The 26,371-nt window shown below is 34.6% G+C and overlaps 1 protein-coding gene across 4 annotated transcripts in view; it reads right to left on the reverse strand.

Annotated features, from left to right (window-relative positions):
* The window catches only part of LOC5569834 (putative gustatory receptor 2a), a 121,081-nt gene that overhangs the window by 12,287 nt on the left and 82,423 nt on the right, over nucleotides 1–26,371 (reverse strand). The window contains exon 1 of one of the 4 annotated variants that reach the window (XM_011495108.2): nucleotides 6,362–6,996. The exons of the other annotated variants lie outside the window; for them this stretch is intronic. Within the exon in view, the coding sequence (XP_011493410.2) occupies nucleotides 6,362–6,993 (632 nt within the window). The 5' untranslated portion in view covers nucleotides 6,994–6,996. Of the gene's footprint in view, nucleotides 1–6,361; nucleotides 6,997–26,371 lie in introns of those variants that run through there. 4 annotated transcript variants of the gene reach the window in all.

A 26,371-nucleotide genomic window follows, 5' to 3' on the forward strand; every position in this document is an offset into this window, starting at 1 on the left:
ATCGACTTCCGGCCGTCGGATGTGGCACCTGAGTTTGCACCTTAATACAGTAAAAAAAATTTAATAAGAGTACATACAATCATATAACAACCGCTTTTTACCCCAAATTCGTAGCTATGACTCCAAAGACAAATTCTTTTCAAACCGTATTGTTTTAGGTAGTTTATAATAAGTTTATCATTGACAAATAAAAGATAATAATTCGTAACTCACATATGAATCCTTCCGATTAGCAATTTAGGTAATACAGGTGTATTTTTAGGATAAAATAAACAATACAGTCGACTTTCCGTATCTCGATATTTCTCCTTATGTCGATGATTTTTTGGTCCCTTCATTCTGCATACATTTTCACTCTCCATGTCTCGATATCCTCTTTATCTCCTTATCTCGATGTGCTTTTTATTCCAGATTTTCTCACCGTATGTCTACATCGCCATTATCAAATGTTACTAGACTAGATTATAGGGATTCAAAACGATTTACGAAGACGAAATGACGTCTGTTTGTTATTGATTTTCCTGTTAACCGAGTGATTTTCAATCTAATATTCATTAAAAATTTGATCTTCATCTCGATCTCTTCCTATCTCGATGGTCTCTTCGATATCGAGATGTGAAGAGTCGACTGTAAAACAAAAAAAAATTGATAAGAATTGATACAAACATATCATCAAAAATATCTTTTTCTTACCGTTTGGATCCTGAAAAAAATCACAAAAATTTATGCAAATTTAGTTTTTAGCACAAGTATTTCTGGTGGATAACTCATTTTTACATAGACTATTATTATGGGTATGTCAAATTATTCACACGACAGTTTCTTCATATTCTACAAATCACTCCCCGCGGAGAAATTTTGCACAAATGCTCTTCGTGCCTAAGTTTGCCTAGCATTCTTTTTTGAAAAAAATGAAAGTCTTAATATTTATGAAAAACAGGAATTTCTTCGAGATTTTGTTCTATGAAAAATAATGACATGACAAAAACAAACATGTTCCACAACACTCAACGTGATCAAAACATGTAAAATAGTATGCATGCGTAAGAAATACTACTATTTAAACTGTAATGCTCGACTTGAGTCGAGCATTCGACACTGAAGAAGTCTGTTAATCGCTTACGAAATAGGCCAAGATAAACAACATATTAGTGGTTTAAGGTATTAGCTCGCTTTAATAGTAAGTTTTAGTTTTTTTTTCTTTTGCAAAAGTGAAGAGAAGTGTTAAAGTTCAATTAGTAGTTCTTCTTAAACATACTCTAATAATCCCTCCATAAATTTAAGAAAGTGTAATGAATGCGTTATTTTTATCATGATTTTTCATACCTGGACCACTTTGCGCAAGCTGCTTGCATGTAAAATTTTTAAGTTGCACAGAAAAAATGTCAAAATGTACATTTAAACTACGGAACACGGTTTTGTCTCAAGCGCTAAAATACCGCTATTTACTTAATTAAGGATTGCTGAATCCATTGCCATATACAGAAACGTCATGCCACCACTAGCGCTCGTTTCTTTCCTCTGAATTATTCTCATGTAAGTAGATCGAATTGCAGGTGAAGAATATTCAATAAGGATTGTACAGTGACTCAAAGTCATATTTTTCAGTACACTGTATTAACATCAAGCGGGTAAAAAGCTATGACATGATATAACGACTTCGAAGCACTTCATTATTAATTAACCGTTCGAGTAATGGCGTTCGGGCTAATGGCATTCGGGGTAATGGGGCAAAATCGTTATTTAATGTATCATTTAATCAGTATTTGCCAACTTGATGAGGAAATAGTGCGCTGTACAATATAAACAAAAAGCAAAACGTATATTTTGTGACTCTTTCAAACAACACAATTTTAGTTATTCGAATTGACTAGTAGAGGGCTTCGCATGTGATAAACCTTGTTGTAAGGCATGTAGCATACTTGCCCCATGATGGTGAAAAATACGCTATTTTGGATGGTATTTGAGATGCTTCAAATCTTATATTTTTTATGTTATTTTCTCAATGATAAAGTGTTATGAAAAGATAAGAAACTAACATCATGAGGCTAAAATGGTTTTGGGAGTTTTGTACATGTTTGCAGGACCATAATCCCATATTTAGCTAAATAATAGCAAACAAACTCATGAATATATCTTCTGCTATCCGTTGGATTACATTTCTCTCTTCAGCAAGTTTCTTTATTATAGGTTGAAGAATGAGTGTTTACAATGGGTAATAAGTTTGTACTTGCATTACAGTTCAAGCTTGTTTGGAACATAACTCAAAATTTCTTCATAGTAATTTCCATATTATCCTAAATTGTCTTTGGGACACCTTTAAATCACCACCTAAAAAGCTGGAAATTTCAAAGAACACTATTTTTATAGTAAGGATGGTAAGGAACATATGGGAGATTGGATTCACAGACAATTTAAAATTTTTAACCGCCGTAATATACATAAACACATAGATACGCAAGTACAAACATTTGTACAAGTCTCTCGAAATCATTCAAAAAAAAAAAAAAAAAATACTCTAGACCCCCCGACCGTTTTTTTTTGTTTTTGCAGCAAATGAACGCGGGAGACCTAGACTTTATTGTGGCGAAGTTTTAGACTTACCTATTTTTTTTGTAATAAAGTTGTTCTACGAAACACACCGTGGGTGCATTTGAAGTCATTATTGGCCTAAAGTGTTTGGAATATGAGTCAAAACGGTATTGTGAAATGCTACTCAATAGACTAAGAAATTTATCAGTCGGAAAAATAAGAATAATTTCTTAATTTCTCGTGCAATAGAATTATCACCGTTCAACGATATCAACAATAAATAACACAACCGCAGACGCCTCTCATCATTATTTCGTCATTGCTATCGAACGTTCAGCCACCTAGTTGTGAAGCTGTTCATCGAAATATTATAGCATCTCCAGCAGTTCAATAATTAAAACTCACTGCGAGGCTTGCAAGGTTGAAATCGTTGCTGAGGATATTATGGATCCGACAGAAATAAGGACAAACATTTTTTTTAAAATATATTTTTTCTCAATCTCCAAGCGTCGCGACTAGTATTCGAATAGTGCGCTGTGTTCATAAACATCGTAAGAATGCAGCGCCACACATGTCATTATGACAATTATGTCGAGAACGAGTCACACGTCGCGTGTCCCACACGCGCGTTCCGATTTGGTGGGCGCGCGACAATATTGTTGTGGCTTGTGAGGGTCTCTGCGAGGGACAGCGTCATTTTCATGCTTGATGTGTTGTATTATCCTATGAAGAAGGTTGCGCTTGTCTGCATCGTAATATCTTCTGGTTGTGTGATTCATGCAGAGATGCAATTGAGCGCGGTCGTTTTCGTAACGTAATTTGGTGACAGGTTCTAATACATCGAAACAATCCACTTCAGAGCATCCTGTTGTCCGTGTTCCTGTGTGTCGTTCTTCGTTATCATCTACGGGGCTGGATGCAAGCGATCACCCTGCTGTACTAGCTTCAAACGACACCGTACTTCAACTGTATGTTATCAACACCGCACCGGATATAACTATACCAGTGATGGGAAATGTACTGTAGCAAACATTTACCACTTCGACATTCACATTTTTCTACACGACCATCAAAATCCAAAGCAATCCATGACCGTTCAAAACAAAAAAAAATGTCACGGCTCTTCAAAACTGTAATCTTCTTCTTCGCAACGTTTTTTCAAACCCGAATGTGAAATGACTGTGACACGATTTTTCCGGTTTTCGGGGTTTTGCATTTTTGCTCGATAAAGGCAGCATGAAATTGAACTTGTTTATATGTATCGCAACGGAATAATTGTGCTCTTGCTGTTAGCGCTAATCGATTTCAATTAGTTGAAAACACAAGCGAAATATTAGCGATTTAATGATTTAACATTCTTTTCAATCATTCACCTCGAGATGGCTGCCCGAAAACGGTCATAGTGGAGAGACAAAAACAGTCAAGCAGAGTGTGAACCGTTGGCACCGCAACGCCTGATGGTATTGATGCTGCTGCTGCTTTGTGTTTTGGTTGACTGGCAGAATCGATGAACTGTGGCAAATTGTGATCACAGTTCTCAAGCTTGAACTATACACGAAGTAAAACAAATGGTTTGCAAATCCGGTTTATGGACAAAAGGTCGAAAGACCAAACGTCGAACCCGAGAAACACACATGTTTTATATGTGTATTATCAACTGATATTTGAGTTTTGATCATATATCAGTTGATAATACACAATTATAACATGTGTGTTGCTGGGGAAAGGACAAAAGGTCGAAAGACAAAAGGTTTAATGGACAAAAGATTGAAAGTGATTTGTTTGGTGGGAAATTTTTCCTTCTTTGAAAATAGATTTTCGACCTTTTGTCCCTCCTTTTTGGTTCTTCGACCTTTTGTCTTTCGACCTTTTATCATAGATTCACTACATATCGTACAAAGTGACTGTCGATGCCTGATTGTGCCTTCAAAGCATCGAATTCGCCAAGTGGAGTGCGATGTCACGAGTTCAGAGACTTTCCAAATTCAGTGTGGCGTCCATCCTCCCGAGAATCTCAATATTTCCGTGCAGTTTAGATATTCTGTATGTAGTCCAATAAATTTTGATAATCATGTGTACTTTTCTTTGTAATTATTTTGTGTTGTTCATGTATTATGGCTCTTAGCAATGTTACCGAATAACTATCATGTACGCAGAATCAACAGTAGACACTACAACAACAGAATCAACAGTACACACGACAATAAGGTCGAAACTGGAATCAGAAATAAATAAATGAAAAAGCCGATACCTCTAAACATCTTGTTGCTGCTCGCCTTCACGCACCGATTCAGGCAAGCATGGTGTCTGTGTATTTCCTTCCGGGTTCAACTCAGTATCAGATCGCACTGGGTGAACTATTTGATCAGCTAGAAGGTCAGATTTAGCTCCTAGAAAATTTCAAAGCTCACCAATCAAACGCGCTTAGGCGATTCATAGCTGAAAGAACATTGACAAAGCAAAGGGTTATCCTGAGTGGCGATTCAGTAACTCGAAACGACCCTGCTTCGGGCATCACGGCGATCGATGTGACCATCTGCTCGGACAAGTGACCGAATCGTACCTATAGCTGTTCCATGGTGGGCACCCGAGGCAAAGGTGGCGATTCGTCGAAAGCTGAGAGAGAGTCCACAGATCTCTCGCCTAATACCGGGCTAATACTGTGGGCTCTCGAAAAAGGGCGGAGTACATCAACAGTTGCCGATATGGTAGAGTGCCCCCTGCTTCAACGTCTCACCCTGGCTGTAAAGATGACACTCCTTGACCTTTTCAGCTAAATCTGGCATAATTGTGAGTTAACTGCCAACTGGCGAAGTGCTATCATCGTCACCATCCCGAAGCCAAACTGCAAAGATTCTGGACCATTAGCCGTCAGTCAATTTTGCTTTCCAGTTGCATGGCAAAACTACTCGAGCGGATCATCAACCGACGTATGATTACTGAGTTATAGTCATGTTGACGATTAGACAAGCGGGACTTTCGTGCGGGACGTGGCACGGATGGTGAAAAATGTCCTTTGAATTCAACTATCTACAAATATTCTGCATCAGGCATTCATGCAAATGCACATAAAATTAACGTAGCACGTTGACCCAAAATTGCCCTGCATTCGAACGCAGCCAGTCAGTGACGTTATTGTTTGTTATAATAATGAGAGCACCAGGAAACCCTGTGGATGTAGCTTTGGAATAACATAGCATAGCATAGACTGACTGTACATGTCAATGGTTGTTACTCCGTGATTGATTCGAACCGGTAAGAATTGCACTTCGATTCAAATGAATAAGGGATGAGATTTTCCGCATATTCTCGAAGTGCAATTTTAGCAGCTCTCATTTTATTGATCAATAACGGCACCGGCCTAGTCCTTACAGTCAGTTAGGAAGGGGAAGGAACGTTATTGTGTAATGATCGTTGCTTCTAAAGACCGAGAATACCTCTGCATCTCCACAATCATCACAGGACAGGTGTGGTTAGTGAGGGAGGAAAAAGATCTGCGATCCATGGATTAGGAGGGAAAATACGACTCGACTGGAGTCACTGTCGACCAAAAATTTCGCTCGACTTGGTTTGTCACTCGAGTTTATCGACAGTTGTCACTCTATGTGACTGGATTACTATGGGAGTCGACGGGTGACATCTGAAATATGCATGCTTACTTTGATCGACAATGACTTCAGACGAGTCACGTGAATTCGCTCGAATTACAAAATAGACCCCTAAACCTTTCCGAGCAAACACTGTATTTAAAACTTTTCAAAAGAAAACAAATTATGCTTAAGATTGACAAATCAAGTCTTGTCTAATGAACACAAACAATCCAACGTACCTCAGAATTAGCGTGAGCGACGTGAATCTGCCTCCAGCCTGCAACACAATCAATGTCGGTTGGGTCCAAAGCTGTGCATAGCTAAAAAAGCACAGCAGTCTCGAAATTCTGAACCCTAATCCCACGGGAATGTGGGAGAAAGCCGCATAGGATACCACCACACATGACAACGGTACTATGAGCGCCACCAGTTGGATGATTCGAACATATCTGTCCAGTGAAGATAACTTTGACCGTATCAGCTTATCCCCAGAGTTCATTATTAGCACATTAACTTCCTCCAACCCACGGAACATTTGGTGTATTTTGTTCAACGATAAGAGCGCATATACCGGCACCACCGCAGCCATTGCGTATCGTGTGACGTGAAAAATGTCCACCATCCTTTGGATGATTACCGAACCCGTATTGTGTCGGATGAATTCCGAAGCGAGGGAATAGTGCACCAGAATGTAGCCATAACCGAGTATCGCTGCCAAGATGGCCACTATGTTCAGAATTTGGTAGCCAAAACGGTGTCGTTTCTCCGGATCCGTCACCAATGGGTACAGTCCGCAACATTTCACAATGAATGAAACCCGGTGGTATGATTGACTGATTTCACTTTTCGCTTCTATAGGAAGGTCTACCATGATTCACGGCTACGCTAGCACTGACCATCGGAACGGGTGGAAGAAAATTTGCGATATTTGGGTGATAGAAAAATGAACCCTATGTTTCATTGTCTATTTGATTTGCTCAGTGGAGTTATGTTGGTGAGGCGAAATGTTTATTCTGGCGGAAAATAACTTGACGACCGAAATTCACACCTCGGATTCGTACGCAATGAGTGGAATTGAACGAATGGTATTTAGGTTATAGGCTGAGTATTTGTTGTTAGTGGGTAGATCACGGAAACAGAAGCTCTTCGAAAGTTGATATGTTACATAAAAGGGAAACATTCAAGTTGTAATTGAACTGTAATAAAACATTCTTATGAATATTTCTACTACGCCCATGATTAAAATATGCGCGTTACCCCTGGTTCAAGGGTTTCAAAGTTTTCAAATAGATATATCTATTTTTTGACAAACTCTTGGCTGAATTTCATTAGGAATCTTAAGAAAAATTCCTCAGGAGTTCTGTGTAGTCATAGTTTTCAAGTGAAATTCTAGTATGAACGTTTCAGGTCGCTCACTTTCGTCACAGATTGATAACCTGGACATTGCTGTAGTAGGCGTTGAACTGGCAAGAAGTTGTTTTTTCAAGCTACTGACATTTTTCTCTATTTTCAGAGGATAGAGCGATTCGAAGAGTAAACTCGGGCCATTTGTGATTCGAGTAGCTGATTTTCATACTTCCTGTGTGGTGCAGCAGTGGACTTTTTCCTGTGTGGCGCGGTGTCTTGGTGTTTCCTGTGTGGTGCGGCAGAAGTTTTTCGAGTCGGCGTGATACTTGTGGAGCGTGAAATCTCCTCAAGATTTATTTTTGAAGCTAGAAGATTGAGAGAACTATTCGATTGAGCCTTTGTGGTGCGGAAGACGTCAAGAAGTATCGTAAGTGCGGAGTAGGATTTTTTCAAGAGGAGGTTGTGCGCTTTTGGTTTGAAGCTTGAAGTCTCATCTTCCAGACATTTTACGTGGAGTTCCAAGTTTCTAAGTATCTTTTCATTTTTATTGTATTTTATATTTATTTTCATATTCGTGTTGATTTTTTTTCTCTTAAATTGTTTATTTTTGCACCCTTATCATGGATATTGATGTAAATGGTTCAGTTCTAAAAGATGGTGATCCTCCTCCGGGACCATCATCTTCTACTACAAAACCTTTTCGTATCAAAATATATCCGGTTTCTTTTGCCGGACCATTTGTAGTATATTTTCGAAAAAAAACAAATACCTATAAATGTTTTGTTGATTTCGGCCAAAGTATATGAAAAATATTCTTCCGTCAAGGAAATCAAAAAGATTTCACTTGATAAATTACGTGTTGTTTTCGGCTCTCGTGATGATGAAAATTCTCTTTTAGAATCGCAACTTTTTTCAGATTCATGTGGTGTATATGCACCATGTAATTTCTGTGAAATTAATGGTGTTTTATAAGATGAATCTCTTCAATGTGATGAAGTGATAAATTACGTAATTGGTATTTTTAAAAATCAAGCCATTTCACCTGTTGATGTTTTAGATTGTCAACGTTTATCAAAATTAAAATTGAACGATAAAGGCTCTGAATATATTCATTATAATTGTATGAAAATTACGTTTGCTGGATCAGTTCTTCCTGATTTTGTAAAAGTTAATAATGTTATTTTTCGCATTAGGCTTTATTTTCCAAAATTAATGCATTGTGAAAGATGCCTTCTTTTTGGACACACGAATTTATTTTGCTCCAATAAACCTAAATGTACAAAATGTGGTCAACCACATTTATCATCAGTTTGCACTAAAAATTCTGAGCTTTGTATATATTGTAATCAAAAACATAACCTTTTGAAAGATTGCCCTGTTTACATAAGTAATCAGTCCAAATACAATCAAAAACTTAAAAACAGAAATCAGTCATCTTATCCTGAAATTTTGAAAAATTCTAAGGATGTAGCTGCTCCTAATATTTATGAATCTCTTACTGATGATGAGTTTGATGACACTTTGAATTTAGATAACTATTTTTATAAATCCCCTTCTAAAAGAAAAGAATTCAAAAATTTTCTCCTGAAGTTCAGGTTCAATTTGATTCTAATACAAAGTCATTTAATGAAAATTTTCCGCGGTTAAATTCTTCCTCTTCACGTATAATTCCAGGTTTTCAACGAGTAGAATCTGATCCATCAAATTGTAATATGAATACAAATGCCAATTCGTCGAATAATAACAAAAATGTTAACGAAAATTCCCCAATTTAAGGAATTTTGGAGAAATTAGTAGAAATGTTGGGATTCAATGATTTTTGGAAAAAGATAATTAAACTGATTTTACCATTTCTTGCCTCCATCCTTGATAAATTGAATACATTTGGACCCATCATTGCTTCATTATTTTCATCGTAATGGCTTCAAATTCTAATGGTATTTTGAATATTTTACAATGGAATTGTAGAAGTTTACTACCCAAAACAGATAGATTGAGAGTTTTCCTAGAACATTACAACATTGATATTTTCGGTTTGAATGAAACTTGGTTAACGGAGTCAAAAGTACTACGCATTCCATCATTTAATATAATTCGTAAAGATAGAGATATTTCTTTTGGTGGGGTTTTGATTGGTATTCGTAATGGCATTGAATTCAAATATATCAATTTATCATTGAATATACATTTGAAATATGTTATAATTTCTGTAAAACATATAGATTACAATTTTCATATTATTTGTTTATATATCCCTCCCAATGCAAACTTCTTAATATCTGAATTGAAAATGATTTTAGATAGTGTTCCTCATCCATTTTACATTTTGGGTGACTTTAACGCTCATAATTATTCTTGGGGTAGTGATAGAACTGATGGTCGTGGATCTTTATTAATGGATTTATTTGATGAATATAATTTAAACATTCTAAATGATGGATCATTTAAGATACCGTGGGGTAAGTGGATACAGAAAAATCAATAGTTAACTTCATTATTATGTACAGCTAACGTGAACTATGTAACTCAAACTTTTTTCTGTGGATAACAAATAAGGGACTATTATACTTCAAATCGTCATTTATTTCGATTTTTCTAATTGTTATGTATTGAGTATGAGAGACTTAAAAATTTGCGCCAAATGATCTAATTGCCCCACCATGGTGGGGTAAGTGGATCACCTTTAAAAAAAATCTGTTCTCGAAACAAATGTAGTGTGATTATGTTTAATAAGAATGATATTACCCTCGCTCTTGTCATTAGTGCTACTTATGATACATTTTAATACTTTAAAATTAAAAAGTATTTTTATTAAATCAAAATATTATAAAAAGTACGTATATATTAATTCGTACTAATTTGAACAAAAAAAAACATTGTAACTAGAAAAATTTGGAGAAAATTCTTTCTTTTATACGCATAAGTTATACAGAAGTATTGTAGGATTATTCTTAAAGATATTTTCGAAAAACATTCATGGTTTAAAAACATTAGTTACATTTGCTTTTGAAAAACAAACTGAAATCCTTCTATTTTATTTTTGAATATATGTGTATCATCTGTCTAGAACAATTTATATGGTCAAATAAGGTACGATACTATGCTCTCGATTGGAAAATAAGTATATTTTGCTCTTTTACAACTCAGCTTAAATAAACCATGAAAAGTTTCGTGTGAATTTTGTAATTATTATTTTTTTAATATTTTTTTTTATACCAGAAAGGTTTAAAAAACTTTTAGGTGGATTAATTCAAATTTTCTATGGCCAATTTGACAAATTCAAGCTGGGAATGGAACTTAATAAAGGAAAACAACATTTGCGGATATTATAGCTTATTAAATTTCTCGTAAGCAGTCTGCCAATAAATGATAATTATTCTTGATCCACTTACCCCACCCCATTAAAAAGTAGGGGTAAGTGTACCATGTCCAATATATTTGTATTTATTTATAAAAATGACATATTTTCATTGTGCTTCCTTCAATTAGAACTGAAATGCTCACCATGTGTCGAAAAAAATAAAGAATTCGATTTTAGACAGAGATACAATGAATTTTTGATTGATGGAAAACAATTTTCAAAATAATTACTTTTTGCAGCTAAAAAGTTTGCTTGTGTTAGTGTACGTGTAGTACCAGTTTTGCAATAGTTTCAGTGTGGGCGTAAGAATATAACCTAAAACGAAGCAATGGTGCGAAAACATTCAACATATTCAAGTATTTATGCTTTATATTGACAAATGATCCACTTACCTCACTGCTACACTTCCCCCACTGTACCTTACCAGAATTGCTGTTCCTCCATTGAAAAATTCATGTATTGACTTATCTTTGTGTTCAATTGATTTATCTTTCAAATCTACTTTGAACATTATAAATGATCCAAATAATAGTGATCATCTTCCAATTTTGATTCATTTGAATCATTTAACGCAAAATAGTAATAACGTAAGTTCTTCTTTTCCAAATTATACCAAAAACGTTGATTGGAGTAAGTTTTCGGATTTAATATCTGTGTCACTAATTAATTTGCAAGATTCAAATTCCCCAATTGAAAATTATATTAAATTCATTAAAATTATGATGGATAGTTTACTTGAATCTCAGAAAAAGAAAACTCTTTGTAATATTAAAAAAAATATTCGTCCTACGTTTTGGTGGGATAATGATTGTTCTATTGCTCTTAAAAATAAATCGAAAGCTTTTAAAAAATTTCGTCGTTTGGGTACTAGAGAAAATTATTTACTATATTGTAAATCAGAAGCTCAGTTTACTCGTACTACTAAATTCAAGAAACGAAATTATTTGAAACATTTTATTGAGAATCTTGATAGTGACAATTCATTGTCTACATTGTGGTCTGTAGCAAGAAATTTAAGAAATTATGATAATTCTTCTCCTGCTTCATTGGAATACTCCGATAATTGGATTGATCAATTTGCATCAAAAATTTGCCCAGATTTTGTTCCTCAATCTATTAATTTTTAAACCAAACAATCAACCAATTATTTTCCAGAATTATGTTCTCCATTTTCAATACATGAATTTAATTTACCATTATCTATTACCAATAATACTGCGCCAGATATTGATAATATTAAATTTATCGTTCTTAAAAATTTACCGCACGAAGGGAAAGCTCATTTACTTTCAATTTACAATTCATTTCTTTTACAAGATGTTATTCCATTAGAATGGCGTTCAATTAAAGTAGTAAGTATACTTAAACCAGGGAAAGATGCTTCATTGGCTGATAGTCGTAGACCAATAAGTTTACTATCATGTCTTCGTAAACTTATGGAAAGAATGGTTTTAAATCGTCTTGAGATATGGGCTGAAAAAAATAATATTTTATCTCCTAGTCAATTTGGGTTCAGAAAAGGTCGTGGTACCCGTGATTGCACAGCACTTTTGGCTTCCCAAATTCAGCTTTCTTTCAACAAGAAACAGGACACTATTTCGACTTTCTTTGACGTGTCTGGAGCGTATGATTCAGTACTTATTGATTTACTCTTTCAAAAATTAATTGTTTATAAAATTCCTTCAATTTTATCTAATTTTTTATAGGCAGCCAAGGGCTGAAAGTCTCGTTAATAAAGAAAATTCATTCATTCATTAATTTTTTATATAACATGTTTTCATTCAAAATCATGCATTTTTATCATAATGGGACGTCTAAATTTACCCGTAATAGAGTGCTTTGTGAAGCCCAAGCAAGACAGTTCGGTTTTGCGTCGTCCGGTTGATTTTGCTGACGGTTTCGCGCGTGTTTTCGTCGCCGGAGATTTTTTTCCCCTGTTTTGGAGCGTCTTGCTGGGTACGTATTTGGGAAGGCCCAAGCAAGACGGTTTATTTTCGGGACGCCAAGAAGTTTTGCTGTCAGTGTCAGTTTTGTGTTCAGTCGAGAATGGATTACCAACTGGTGAGTTCGTTTCATGCTTATGATAACACATATTTTCTTGAAAGCGTAACTTTTATGTAATATTAAAACAAACTTTGTATGGTTTGTCACTATAGGTGTCGGCATTACGCTTTTTTCTTATACAATTTGATTATACATATATTTTTCTCTTTTAGACATTATTAAAAATTATCTTTTGAATTGTTCGTTGAATTGTGAATGTTGACGTATTTTCTAAAACTTCTACCATATCGAGACAAAATGCACAGTAATACTCATATGTAATTTTCAAACAAACTATGTATGGTTCGTCACTACAAGTGTCGGCATTATTCCTGTTTCATTTGAGTTAAAATATATACATGTAATTTTCAGTTTTCGTCATTAATAAAAACGTCTTTTGAATTGTTCGACATTATAGATGTTGACGTATTTTTTCCAAAAACTTCTCGAGACAAAAATACAAAACTAGCTTTAAATACAAGTCGTATATTTCCCCCTTGTCCATGGATCGCATCACTGACCAGAGACCGTTATTGATCAATAATATTAGATCTGCTAAAATTGCACTTCGAGAGAAAGCGGAAACTCCCATCCCTTATTCATTTGGATCGTAGTGCAATTCTTACCAGTTCCGATCAATCACGGAGTAGCAACCATTGACACGTACAGTCAGTCTATGCTATGCTACACACCAAAAAAATCTTAGATTTACACGTAACGTTATTTTAGTTTCAATCATGTAAAGCCATCTCTCATGTATTATTCAATGATAAAACCTATAAACACATCTATTATATACAACATTGTTACCAAATTCCTTAATATTGAACGCGAAACGCCTTCTCTCAAAGAATGTTGCTTGCAAAACGGCTCGATTTACATGATTTTCCCGCTGAAAATTCAATCATAAATAATGCACATGGAATGACACGCCGTCGATCCATCCATGTGCATTATTTTTGGCAGAATATTCAACGTGGAATCATGTAAACTGAGCGATCTTGTTTTCAATTTCACTTTCAAGATGCAAGAAATCATGCAACATTGGCGAATGTTGGATGCAAGATCATGAAATGTTTCAGTTTCACTCAAATTTGCAAGCATTCCTGAATGCAATGAGGCAGTTTACATTATTTATCGTTTAATGTCAAATGATAATTCGATTCACATGACAATCATGAAAGCTTACGTGACATGTAAATTTAAGATTTTTTTGCTGTGTATGCTAATGGGACGTCTAAATTTACCCGTAATAGTTATTTTGGACTTCCTCAAGGATCTTGTTTGTGCCCCTTTGTGTACAATTTATTTACATGTGATATATCATCTATTATCCCAAATGGTTGTTTTTTAGTTCAATTCGCTGATGATAAGGTAATTTCAATAAGTGGATGTTATAGAGAAATAATACGTCATTATTTGCAAATTTGTTTGGATAATATTGATAAGTGGGCTTTTGAGAATGGTTTTACATTTTCTGTGCAAAAAACTAAATATATTATATTTTCACGTAAACATTCTACAGTAAATATAAATCTTTTTCTTAATGGATATGAAATCGAACAAGTATATGAATATAAATATCTTGGTATTTGGTATGATTCAAAATTAAATTGGGGTTTCCATATTAAATATATCCAGAAAAAATGTTCCAAAAGGATAAATTTTCTCCGAACTATTACTGGTACTTGGTGGGGTGCTCATCCTTCTGATATGATAGTTCTTTATAAAACAACAATACGCTCAATTTTGGAATATGGCTGTTTTACTTTTGGTTGTGCCACTCAAACTCATGTTGCAAAACTTGAAAAAATTCAATTTCGTTGTTTAAGAATTTGTTTGATATTAATGAATTCTACTCATACTAAATCTGTTGAAGTTTTATCTGGAGTTGTTCCTCTTAAAATTCGTTTTCATGAACTAAATTGTAAATTTCTCGTACAATGCTTCACAAATAAGCATCCGCTAATAAATATTTTGAAAGATTTACATAAATTAAATCCTTCTAGTAAAATGTTGAATTCATTTAATCATTGTTCTACAGAGCATATATTACCTGTTTTATCAAATACGTTTTATAATTGTGATATAGATGTACATTCTTTTCAACCCTATATTGATAAATCTTTACATTGGGAATTAATTCAAATACCAAATAACATGTGTATTCAATATGCTAAATTGTTTTTTGAACGTAAATTTTGTGGATTTGATCAAAAATTTGTGTATTACACTGACGGATCATTGATTAATAATAATGCAGGATTTGGAGTTTATAATATTGATGTAGCATATTTTTTAAATTACAATCTCCATGTTCAGTTTTTGTAACTGAATTGACTGCATTGTATTTTACATGTAATATAATAAAGGATTATTCTCCAAACATATTCATCATTTGTACAGATAGTTTGAGTTGTATCAATTCTATCGAATCATGTTATTTCAATTTTAAAGCCCATTATTTAATTTTATTGTTAAGAAAATTATTATATGATTTGCATTCTCGGGGATTTATTATTAGATTTGTTTGGGTTCCATCCCATTGTCAAATATTTGGTAATGAACAAGCTGATTGTTTAGCAAAATTAGGAGCTACTCGTGTAATTATTTATAAACGAGATGTGGCTCATTCGGAGTATTACGCAAAATTTAAAAATTATGCTTTGAATTCTTGGCAAGTTGATTGGGATTCTAGTGACAAAGGTCGATGGTGTCATTCCATTTTACCAATTGTAAATAAAAAACCTTGGTTTAAAAATTTATCTGCTGGTGGAAATTTGATTTGTACGTTTTCAATACTTATTTCTAATCATTATACTTGTAATAGTCATTTATATCGTATTTACATTATAGATTCAAATTTATGTGATTGTGGTGAAACTTATCAAGACATAGATCACATAGTGTTTTATTGCAAAAATTATATTTTGCCTAGGAAAAAACTTATAAATAACTTCAAGAATTTGGATACTGTTGTACCTGTATCTGTTCGTGATATTCTTGGTATTAGCTCACTTCCTATGATTAAAATTTTATACGATTTTTTCAATGATATTCGTTATGTTATATGATACTGTTTTGCGTTTTATTTTATTTCGTTTCAGAAATCAAGAACAACTCCCATTTTTGATTACTGAAACTCTTTCTCAAGATTATGGCTTTGATATGGATCATTTCCGGTTGAGCCTTTAGTTTTAAGTTATTTTTTATAACGTTATTAGAAAAAATAAAGAGGTTTTGTGCCCTTTTGAGAACGATTTCAAAGAAAACCACTCAAAGGGGCTTTTCCCTCTTTCTACATTTTTTGTTTAATAAATAAATTAATAAATAAATTAATAACCTGGATTCGTCCATGACCCTCATCTAACATTTGTTTCCATAAATTCCAAACTTACCGAAATACATCGTTCAACGCTTCATATCGAACCACCAGCAAAAGCACTTGAATTGTTGCCACGATTAGCGTCAGCATGAAAGCAAATCCACACACAAAATGAAATAACATTCCCGCGACATTCAGCTTATAATCTGCGGAAAATACCGTCGAATGAATGTACTGATATGATCCGTAGATGACGATTCTCATAACAAAATGATACCCGATGCTGACAACTGCTCGCAAATGGATCCGCTGATGGTCGATTCGGCCCTGCAACCGTTCCACCAGAGTTCGGTCCATCTGGTTAAGTTTGTGTAAAATCCGTAGGTTGTTGTGACGATTCGCAAAAGCGCTGATAATTGACACCAGGATGGCTGTGTAGAACAGTATGGAGAAGAAACTTTCGGCACGGCCAAGAATTCTGGAACGGTATTTGTGAGAATATCCTTCGCGATTGACAAAGCTGTACACGGCGTAGACGTAGAACAAGACGAAGAACACAGTGTACAGTAAAGAGCGCCAGAATCGAAATGATGTCGATGCTTTAGGGGAGGTATCAAGAATCGGAGTGAATCCGAACACTTTAAGGACGGTTTGCAGCGGACGAATTGATTGGAACAAGTTTTCGATTCGGAACCAATACATTTCCGCAGATATGTAGGACTTTGTAGGATTGCTAGATCAAGACTGACTGAACTGACAAACGCGAAGCGATGAGCAAGAGTTCCGAAATTTGATCTGTGCGATTCGTTTGTTAGTGCTATTGACAAAGGTACGCCCATATTAGTGTTACTTCCGATTGATATTGATAAACTACGCAGTGAAGCAAATTTTCTTGTATCGCTTCTTCGTTCAATTAAGGTGATTATAGAACAAAGCCAGACCTCAAATTTTCAAGAGCACAAGACTTGAGAACCAAAAAGCGCTACGCGTTGAAAATTTATCCCATTGGTCACCATCAGGAAGCAAGCAATTTGATTGAATTTCAGCGCAAACTGTTGCCAGATTCTCTAGTCTTGTGCACTTGAAAATTCAAAGTGTGGCTTCGTTTTATAATCACCTTAAAGGAACACTGGGGCAAGTTTACACGGCTAGAGTAAGATAAAATGGCAAGGTTTCATAGTGAGAATTTCTAATGGTGAGAAATTTAACTACAAAACCATTATGTTAACAGATAAAACCAACGTTTAGAGAGGAAAACTCTGCCCACATTGATCGAACTCATGTTCAAAATTTTGCATATCATCTTGCCATACCAATTTCAAGTTACTCCGGTGAACCACATTCATTCCCAAAATATTAACATATTAAGGTAACACTCCTTATCTTTTTTCATTTATCATCAATTATCATGAGTTTAAGTGCAATGATTAAGCTGAAAAAGTAATGGGTTGGGCACTACATATATAGAATCACAGTATGACATTTTTCACACCGATATATGGAGTGGTACTTGAGAATTGCTTCTTCAAATAAATAGGGTGATTATAATAACGCCCCATGTGGCCTTAATATTAGGCTCCTGTTTGAGAAGGGCTGAGCGCTTCCTCTTGCAATTGACCATTTTGTATTTATAGGTACATATATCGTGCGACACGCATAAAAATTCTGTACCTATGCCTTGAAAATTCGAGAAAATATCCAATCTGTAAAGGTCTACAACGCGCCTGGACAGCATCGATTCTGCCAGTCAACCAAAACACAAAGCAGCTGGAGCAGCACAACAAAGTAAAAAGTTTTCAATCGAGTCGAATGAATCCTGTATTTTGACGCCATTTTATTTGATGCACTAGAATTAGTTTTACACCGTGTTTGTTGAATTTCGAGTCTCCCGTTGAAAAAAAAAATACAACTACTCTCGTTCATCCTTTATCTTCATTTTTTCATTCTAGGAGTTCATTTTTCTAAGAAATCCTAAGTTATTTTTTCATGTTTAATTTTCAGGATATTTTCCAGGAATCCTTTCGAAAAAATCAAGAATAATGTCGTCTCCTTGAAAGGACACGAAAGCTCCAAAGAAGAATTCCTATTCGGCTGATTTCCAAACCTTTTTGCCACAAGAGTGCATCTTCCAATACTTATTGCCGATTGATGTCAAGTCTCCGTTTCTTCCTTTTTTTCCACCGTATTCTTGCTGCAATTTCCTTGTTGTATTGTAAATGGTATCCCTCCAAATGTCTCATCCTATTTTTCTGGAAACGCTGTAAATTTACATAATAAATGTTAATTCATGATTATTATCGAACGTTTAATACATATCGATCTCTAGAGATTCTTTTAGAAATTTCAGCAGGGGTCCTTTACTACGATTGGTTTTCAGTCATTCCTCTAGCAATAAATGCCGTAATCCGTACAATACTTCTTCAAAGGATTGTACCATGAAAAGCTTTTGAGAGTTCGTCTAGATTCCAATGTACTTGTCTCACCAGAAACAAATTCAAAAAATCTCCTCAGGATTCATTCAAGATTTTTTTCCAGTCAGTTTTTAAGTGATACACATTCTCGTGAAATTTCTAATAAATTTTTCCAAGATATGCTTCAACTGCTATCTACCAAATTGCTTGAAGCTTCTCAAGAAACTAACTGATGAAATTTTGAAAAAAAAAACCTCAATAAATACTTCTATGTATTTTTATCATGAGATTTCTCCAGGAATTTCTTTAACAATTCTATTTGAATTTTGAACAAGCTTCACTGTAAAATACTGTATATAATTTCCTCCAAACATTGATAATTCAATTCAATTAATTCATGCAGCAGGTTTTCCATACAATTCTCAATGCTCTTCTTAATAACTATTTTGAGAGTAATTTCTTGAAGAATTGCTCTAGTGATTCCTCCAGGAATACTTCTAATAACTCCTCCAAGTCTGTGCTCAAATGGTGATTTTCCTCCATCAGTCAATTATGCACCACCAAGGTGTACACGAGCTTATTTCAGAACTCCCTATAGAGATTCCGTCATAAATTTCACCATGAACTCATCCAGGATTTTTTCCAAAGACCTATTTAAATTCTCGAAGAAACATATCCAGGAAGTAACGATGAAATATCTCAAAGATTTGTCTCAGTGCATGCTGGTATTATTCCTCCAAGAATCGTTTCAAAAATTTCTTCAGACAAATCATTAAGGGTTTCTTCGAGAATCGCTTCAGGAATCTTTAGATTTGTTCCTCTAGGATTTTTTTCAAGATTTTTTGTTAGATATTTTTTATGCATATCTCTATGTGTTTCTGTAAGAATTACATATGATGTCCTAGCAGATTTCTTCAGAAATTATTGTAAGGATTTTTGTTTCTAGGATTTCCTACAAGATTTCGCATTTTAATTTTCGAGAACTTTCTTCATGTTGGTAAACATTGACACACTATCGAACTACATCCATGAAAGAAATTTGGTTTTGTATTTAAAATAATTGAATAATCGCGAGTTGAACAGGTTGCAACAATGTTGCGCCCTGTGATTGTCATGACAATTATTCTCTGGATTTTGTCCTTATCCGCAACAAACGATTGTGAACGAGCTTTCTTTGTTGTTTGTTTTTCGTCTAATTTGATGACAATTTGATTCACTGGTACTACCAGTAGCGTTGGGCAAATTTGACCAGAACATCGATGTTACTGAATCGATTTAAATTCCATACATCGAATCGATTCACCGATAAAATCGAATCATTTGAATCGATGTTTTTGAATCGATTCGAATGTCAAGCTCATGCGAAAATTAAGAAAAACAAGCTTTCAAAATAAGACCAAATGAAATTGCATATAATTGTTAAATTCCTCCGATTGAATGACGTGTCCTATGCGTACTTCCACAGTTATTAACTTAGAACTTTCTTTGCAATGCATGCGTATATAGTGTGGAAAGGCCGAAGATACTGCATGCCTTGGGGAGCCGAGAAAATTTACTTTTCAAAAAGATCCTCAACAGGCAGTATTTGAACCAAAGACTCTCAGCTTGGTCTTGCTACTATTGATGCAAGTTCAATGGGATAAAATGAAGGTGTAGAGTACACTGGACTAACCTATTTGACTCGCTTGCCAAATCTCAGCAACAAATTGTACGGTGGGCCAATTTTTTCAATATATTTTTCCATACCATTTCAATATTTTTATGAAAAAATAAATGATTAATATTTCTTTTGAATAAATTCAAAAACAGATGGTTGCCTATGCGAAAATCTTACCGAAGATTTTGTAAGAACTTTGCTAATGATTACGTCAGAAATCAGATTAGTTTTTTTTTGGAGTTCAGCCTTGGATCCTGTAGAAATGTTGTCCAGAGTCTTCTACAAGTCACTATTTGATTTTTTTTTGGAAAATTTCATTCAATTCTGTCAGTAATGTTTGAAATCCTTTCCCTAGGTTCTTTAACTTTGAAGTCCCAGATTTTCCGAAAATCTAGCGCAGGTTTCTGTGATGGTAACTCTCCTTAGAATTTTGTCAGCAACTTACCAAAAACTTATTTTAAAATTCTGTTTGAGAATCTAGAGAAGTCCTGCTTCAGAATTCTATTCTAGTGAAGCCCCACGATCAAAAATGTAACGCAGAGCTCAAGGATTAAAAACAATAATATGGATTATCGGATATATCTCAGAAATGATTCAGCCGATTTCCGAAATTCTTTCACGTATCTCATCTTTTGAACGAATGGAAGAAACTATTCGTAGAGGTGTTCAAATTTCCCTTATATAGCAATTAGACCATTACATTTTTTTGATAACTAAAACTGCATGAGAATCTGTCAAATCTTACCAAAAAAGTTACTACTTTAAGATTATCAGATTCCGGTAATCGTGAGTAATACGAAGAATAACACGTGTATTTGAAAACAAATATTTCGAGCATTCCTAACGAGGCAATTTCGAGCAGGTCGCTGATATCGAAAACTAAGCCTTTAGTGCAGGCCTGCCCAACCTTTTTGGCTCTTTTTCGGCATGAATTGTTGGTGCGTTCGCAAGAACAGACCGATATGAACATAATTAGTCTCAAATGAAAGCTTAGTAGTATATTTGAGCAATTCTCGCTGAAACCAGGCCGCCATCGGCACCCATCGTTAGAATTCCAATTTTATGTCTCTGATCGCTAGCTTTCGATAAAACTTAAGGGTGGTCCTTTTTGTTTTCTCAAATTGGTGGACCCCTCGTACGCCAGCTAGCTAAACAGTTTGCAAAAAAGCCCATTTTTTGATAAATCTTGGGTATTTCTTCGCGTGATATGTCTCATATTTCCCTTGGAACACATACCAAACTTAATGGCATCGTATAGAGAAAGGATATAGCTTTCATTTGAAGTTAAAAAAATCCGGCGGCCATTTTGAATTTGGCCGCCATCTTGAATTTTGTTAGAAAAATCGTTTTTTCACCATTAGCGCACCGCTCGTTTTGAATTCTGAGATCACCATCAGAAAGCTGAGGAAAAATTGCGTAAGATAGGCTACAGAAACTAGGTGTGCAATGGTATTTACCCTATGAAATGAACGATTTTCTAAAACATGTTCCACGATTTTGACGTATATGGCGAGTGCAATCAATGCAAACATCATTTTTGGTACAACAAAGATACAAGTTTTCAATAGTTGGTGTATTTTTTGAGTCAGATGAAGAATAGGAGTAAGGTACAGTGGGGGAAGTGTATCAGTGGGGTAAGTGGATCATTTGTCAATATAAAGCCTAAATACTTGGATATGTTGAATGTTTTCGCACCATTGCTTCGTTTTAGGTTATATTCTTACGCCCACACTGATTCTATTGCAAAACTGCTACTACACGTACACTAACACAAGCAAACTTGTTAGCTGCAAAAAGTAATTAATTTGAAAATTGTTTTCCATCAATCAAAAATCCATTGTATCTCTTTCTAAAATCAAACTCTATTATTTTTTTCGACACATGGTGAGCATTTCAGTTCTAATTGAAGGAAGCACAATGAAAAATATGTCATTTTTATGAATAAATACAAGTATATTGGACATGGTAACTTACCCCTACTTTTTTAGTGGGGTGGGGTAAGTGGATCAAGAATAATTATCATTTATTGGCAGACTGCTTAGGAGAATTTTAATAAGCTTTAATACCCGCAAATGTTGTTTTCCTTTATGTTGTTCCATTCCCAGCTTAAATTTGTTAAATTGACCATAACAAATTTGAATTAATCCACCTGAAAGTTTTTTTAACCTTTCTGGTATAAAAAAATATAAAAAGAATAATAATTTCAAAATTCACACGAAACTTTTCGTGGTTTCTTCTTCTTCTTTCTGGCGTTACGTCCCAACTGGGACAAAGCCTGCTTCTCAGATTAGTGTTCTTATGAGCACTTCCACAGTTATTAACTGAGAGCTTTCTTTGCCGATTGACCATTTTTGCATATGTATATCGTGTGGCAGGTACGAAGATACTCTATGCACTGGGAATCGAGAAAATTTCCTTTACAAAGATCCTCGACCAGCGGGATTCGAACCCACGACCCTCAGCATGGTCATGCTGAATAGCTGCGCGTTTACCGCTACGGCTATCTGGGCCCCGTGGTTTATCTAAGCTGAGTTGTAAAAGAGCAAAATATACTAATTTTTCAATCGAAAACATAGTCTCGTACATGATTTGACCATATATATTGTTCTAGACAGATGATACACATATATTCGTAAATAAAACAGAAGGATTTCAGTTTGTTATTCAAAAGTAAATGTAACTAATATTTTTAAACCAAGAGTACTTTTCGAAAATATCGTTAGGAATAATCCTACAATACTTATGCGTATAAATGGATGAATTTTCTCCAAATTTTTCTAGTTACAATGTTTTTTTTTTTTGTTCTAATTAGTATGAACTAATATATACATACTTTTTATTATATTTTGATTAAATAAAGATACTTTTTAATTTTAAAGTAATAAAATGTAACATTACTAGCACTAATAACAAGTGCGAGGGTAATATCATTCTTATTAAACATAATCATACTACATTTGTTTCGAGAACAGATTTTTTTTTAATGGTGATCCACTTACCCCACCATGGTGCGGCAAGTGGAGCATTTGGCGCAAATTTTCAAGTCTCTCATTCTCAATACATAACAATCAGAAAAATCGAAATAAATAACGATTTGAAGTATAATAGTCCCTTATTTGTTATCCACAGAAAAAAGTTTGAGTTACATAGTTCACGTTAGCTGTACATAACAATGAAGTTAACTATTGATTTTTCTGTATCCACTTACCCCACGGTACCTTATTATTTTGAGTGAAAAATTCTGGCGGCCATCTTGGATTTTGACGCCATCTTGGTTTTAAGTAGTAGAATGAGTTTTCACCTTGATAACACTCAACATGTTGAATTTTAATGCCACCGTTACACTTACTATTCTTCTTGTTCTTCTTTTTCCTGACGTTACGTCCCTACTGGAATAGAGCCAGCCCCTAAGCTTCAAAAATAAATTAACAAGTAGAATTTTTTAACGCTTATTTGCCACCTGAATGATTGTTCTGCATATCTGCGAGTTGAAAAATAGCATTAATTCTTTCATTTATTTGGTCTAAAACCATTGATAGAAATGAACAATCTGTTGAACAGCTAAAATAAGATAAGAAATAAAGAATCTGTTTGTTTTTTAACGGAGATCTTTAATTAATTAAACATGAAGAGCGCTGAGATGGTAAAAAATCATTCTACTGCTAAAAACTAAGATGGCGTCGAAATCCAAGATGGCCACCAGATTTTCCAAACTCAAAATGATTCACCTGAGTTTCGGCATTACGTCCACATTAGAACAAAGCCTGCTTCTCACCTTTCAATTTCGCTATTTTTCACATGCATGTTGGGTGTTAGTAAAAACAATACTTTATGATTCAGAAAATCAAGGATTTTTTTTTGCCTAAAAATTTAAGATTTACATTCTAAATTAATGCACTTTTGGAAATGTTTTACGTTAAAACTACAGATATTACCACAAAACTTACTAATGTCCCAACGCACAATTTATAAACTTCATTCGATGACAAAAAAAGCATATGGTAAAAAAAAATTGTTTATTTCAATCAATGTTTTTGGACGGTTTTTATTCATTAAATTTATTTATTCATAATAACTGAATTCAAAGATATGTCGAAGAAATATTCTGTTATTAAAAATCGTATTATAAAAGAAAATTCCTATTTAATAACCTGTATTCATAACTAATAAAGCTGAGTATCAGGCTCGGTTCCACTAGGGACGTAACGTCAGGAAAATGAAGAATAATAAGAAGAAGAGTATACGTAACCTTGTTTTTATTGGTAACCTCTAAATTCGACATGCTGAGTGCTATCAAGGTGAAAAATTCATTCTACTAGTCAAAATCAAGATGGCGTCAAAATCCAAGATGGCCGCCAGATTTTATCACTCTAAATAATACTCCTATTCTTCATCTGACTCGAAAAATACACCAACTATTGAAAACTTGTTTCTTTGTTGTACAAAAAATGATGTTTGCATTGATTGCACTCGCCATATACGTCAAAATCGTGGAACATGTTTTAGAAAATCGTTCATTTCATAGGGTAAATACCATTGCACACCTAGTTTCTGCAGCCTATCTTACGCAATTTTTCCTCAGCTTTCTGATGGTGATCTTAGATTTCAAAACGAGCGGTGCGCTAATGGTGAAAAAACAATTTTTCTAACAAAATTCAAGATGGCGGCCAAATTCAAAATGGCCGCCGGATTTTTTTTAACTTCAAATGAAAGCTATATCCTTTCTCTATACGATGCCATTAAGTTTGGTATGTGTTCCAAGGGAAATATGAGACATATCACGTGAAGAAATACCCAAGATTTATCAAAAAATGGGCTTTTTTGCAAACTGTTTAGCTAGCTGGCGTACGAGGGGTCCACCAATTTGAGAAAACAAAAAGGACCACCCTTAAGTTTTATCGAAAGCTAGCAATCAGTGACATAAAATTGGAATTCTAACGATGGGTGCCGATGGCGGCCTGGTTTCAGCGAGAATTGCTCATTTGTCTAATCCATAATGAAAATTTTAAATTTATATCAAACTTTTCGCTAGCGATGCAAGCAGAGGTAAAAATCAACCCAGCCCGCAGGCCGGATCATTTTTTTGACTGGTTGGTGAGTTCGCAAGAATAGACCAATATGAACAAAATTAGTCTCAAATGAAAGCTTAGTAGTATATCTGTCTAATCCAAACTGAAAATTTGAAATTTATATTAACCTCTATGCTGCCGATGCAATTAACCCGTCTACCGGCAGCTTAATTTTTTACCGCAAAAAAATATTCAAATCGCGATAACTTTTTTGTTTCTTAAAATTTTGCACCAATCTTTTACAAGTTCTTGAAAAACTCTTCCAGTTTCAGAATATGTGTCGATATTGTTCATTGGTCAACTGAATCCTGAGATATTCCGAAATTCCTCGGGGGACCGACGCGTAGCCATAACCCACGTAAATATCTCAGGCTACAGAATTTTTATCGTATTCGGATATTCACTCTTCGGAATTATACATTGCTGCGAGTATGTTGTAAAAAAAGCGAATTGGTGCAGTCGTCTTTGAGTAATGGGCGTTTATGTTTCTGGTACCACGCTGGACAAATAAAGATCTTGAAAACTTTAAAAAACCTCATATCGTAATTTTCAGATTTCTCCAAGAATACTGACCCGGTTTGTATGATTTTTTTCAGGGTAGCTTCTTTTTATCTGGTATTGTATAATACACATTTTATTTTTTGATAAATTGACCAAAACCAAAGTGGCCGCCAAAGACATTTTATATGGAGAATGTCGGTCCCCCAAGGAACATCGGATAATCTTCAAAACTAGATCATCAATTATTAACCTCGACACGGATTCTCAAACTAGAAGAGTTTTTTGAAATCTTGTGAAAAAATTATACAAAAATATCGAGAAACAAAAAAGTTATCGTGATTTGATTTTTTTTTTTTGGCGGTAAAAAATGAAGCTGCCTGTAGAGGGGTTAATTGCATCGGCAGCATAAAGGTTAATATAAATTTCAAATTTTCAGTTTGGATTAGACAGATATACTACTAAGCTTTCATTTGAGACTAATTTTGTTCATATTGGTCTATTCTTGCGAACGCACCAACCATTTATGTCGAAAAAG

The sequence above is a fragment of the Aedes aegypti genome, chromosome 3, assembly GCF_002204515.2.
Source record: "Aedes aegypti strain LVP_AGWG chromosome 3, AaegL5.0 Primary Assembly, whole genome shotgun sequence".
Taxonomy (NCBI): domain Eukaryota; kingdom Metazoa; phylum Arthropoda; class Insecta; order Diptera; family Culicidae; genus Aedes; species Aedes aegypti.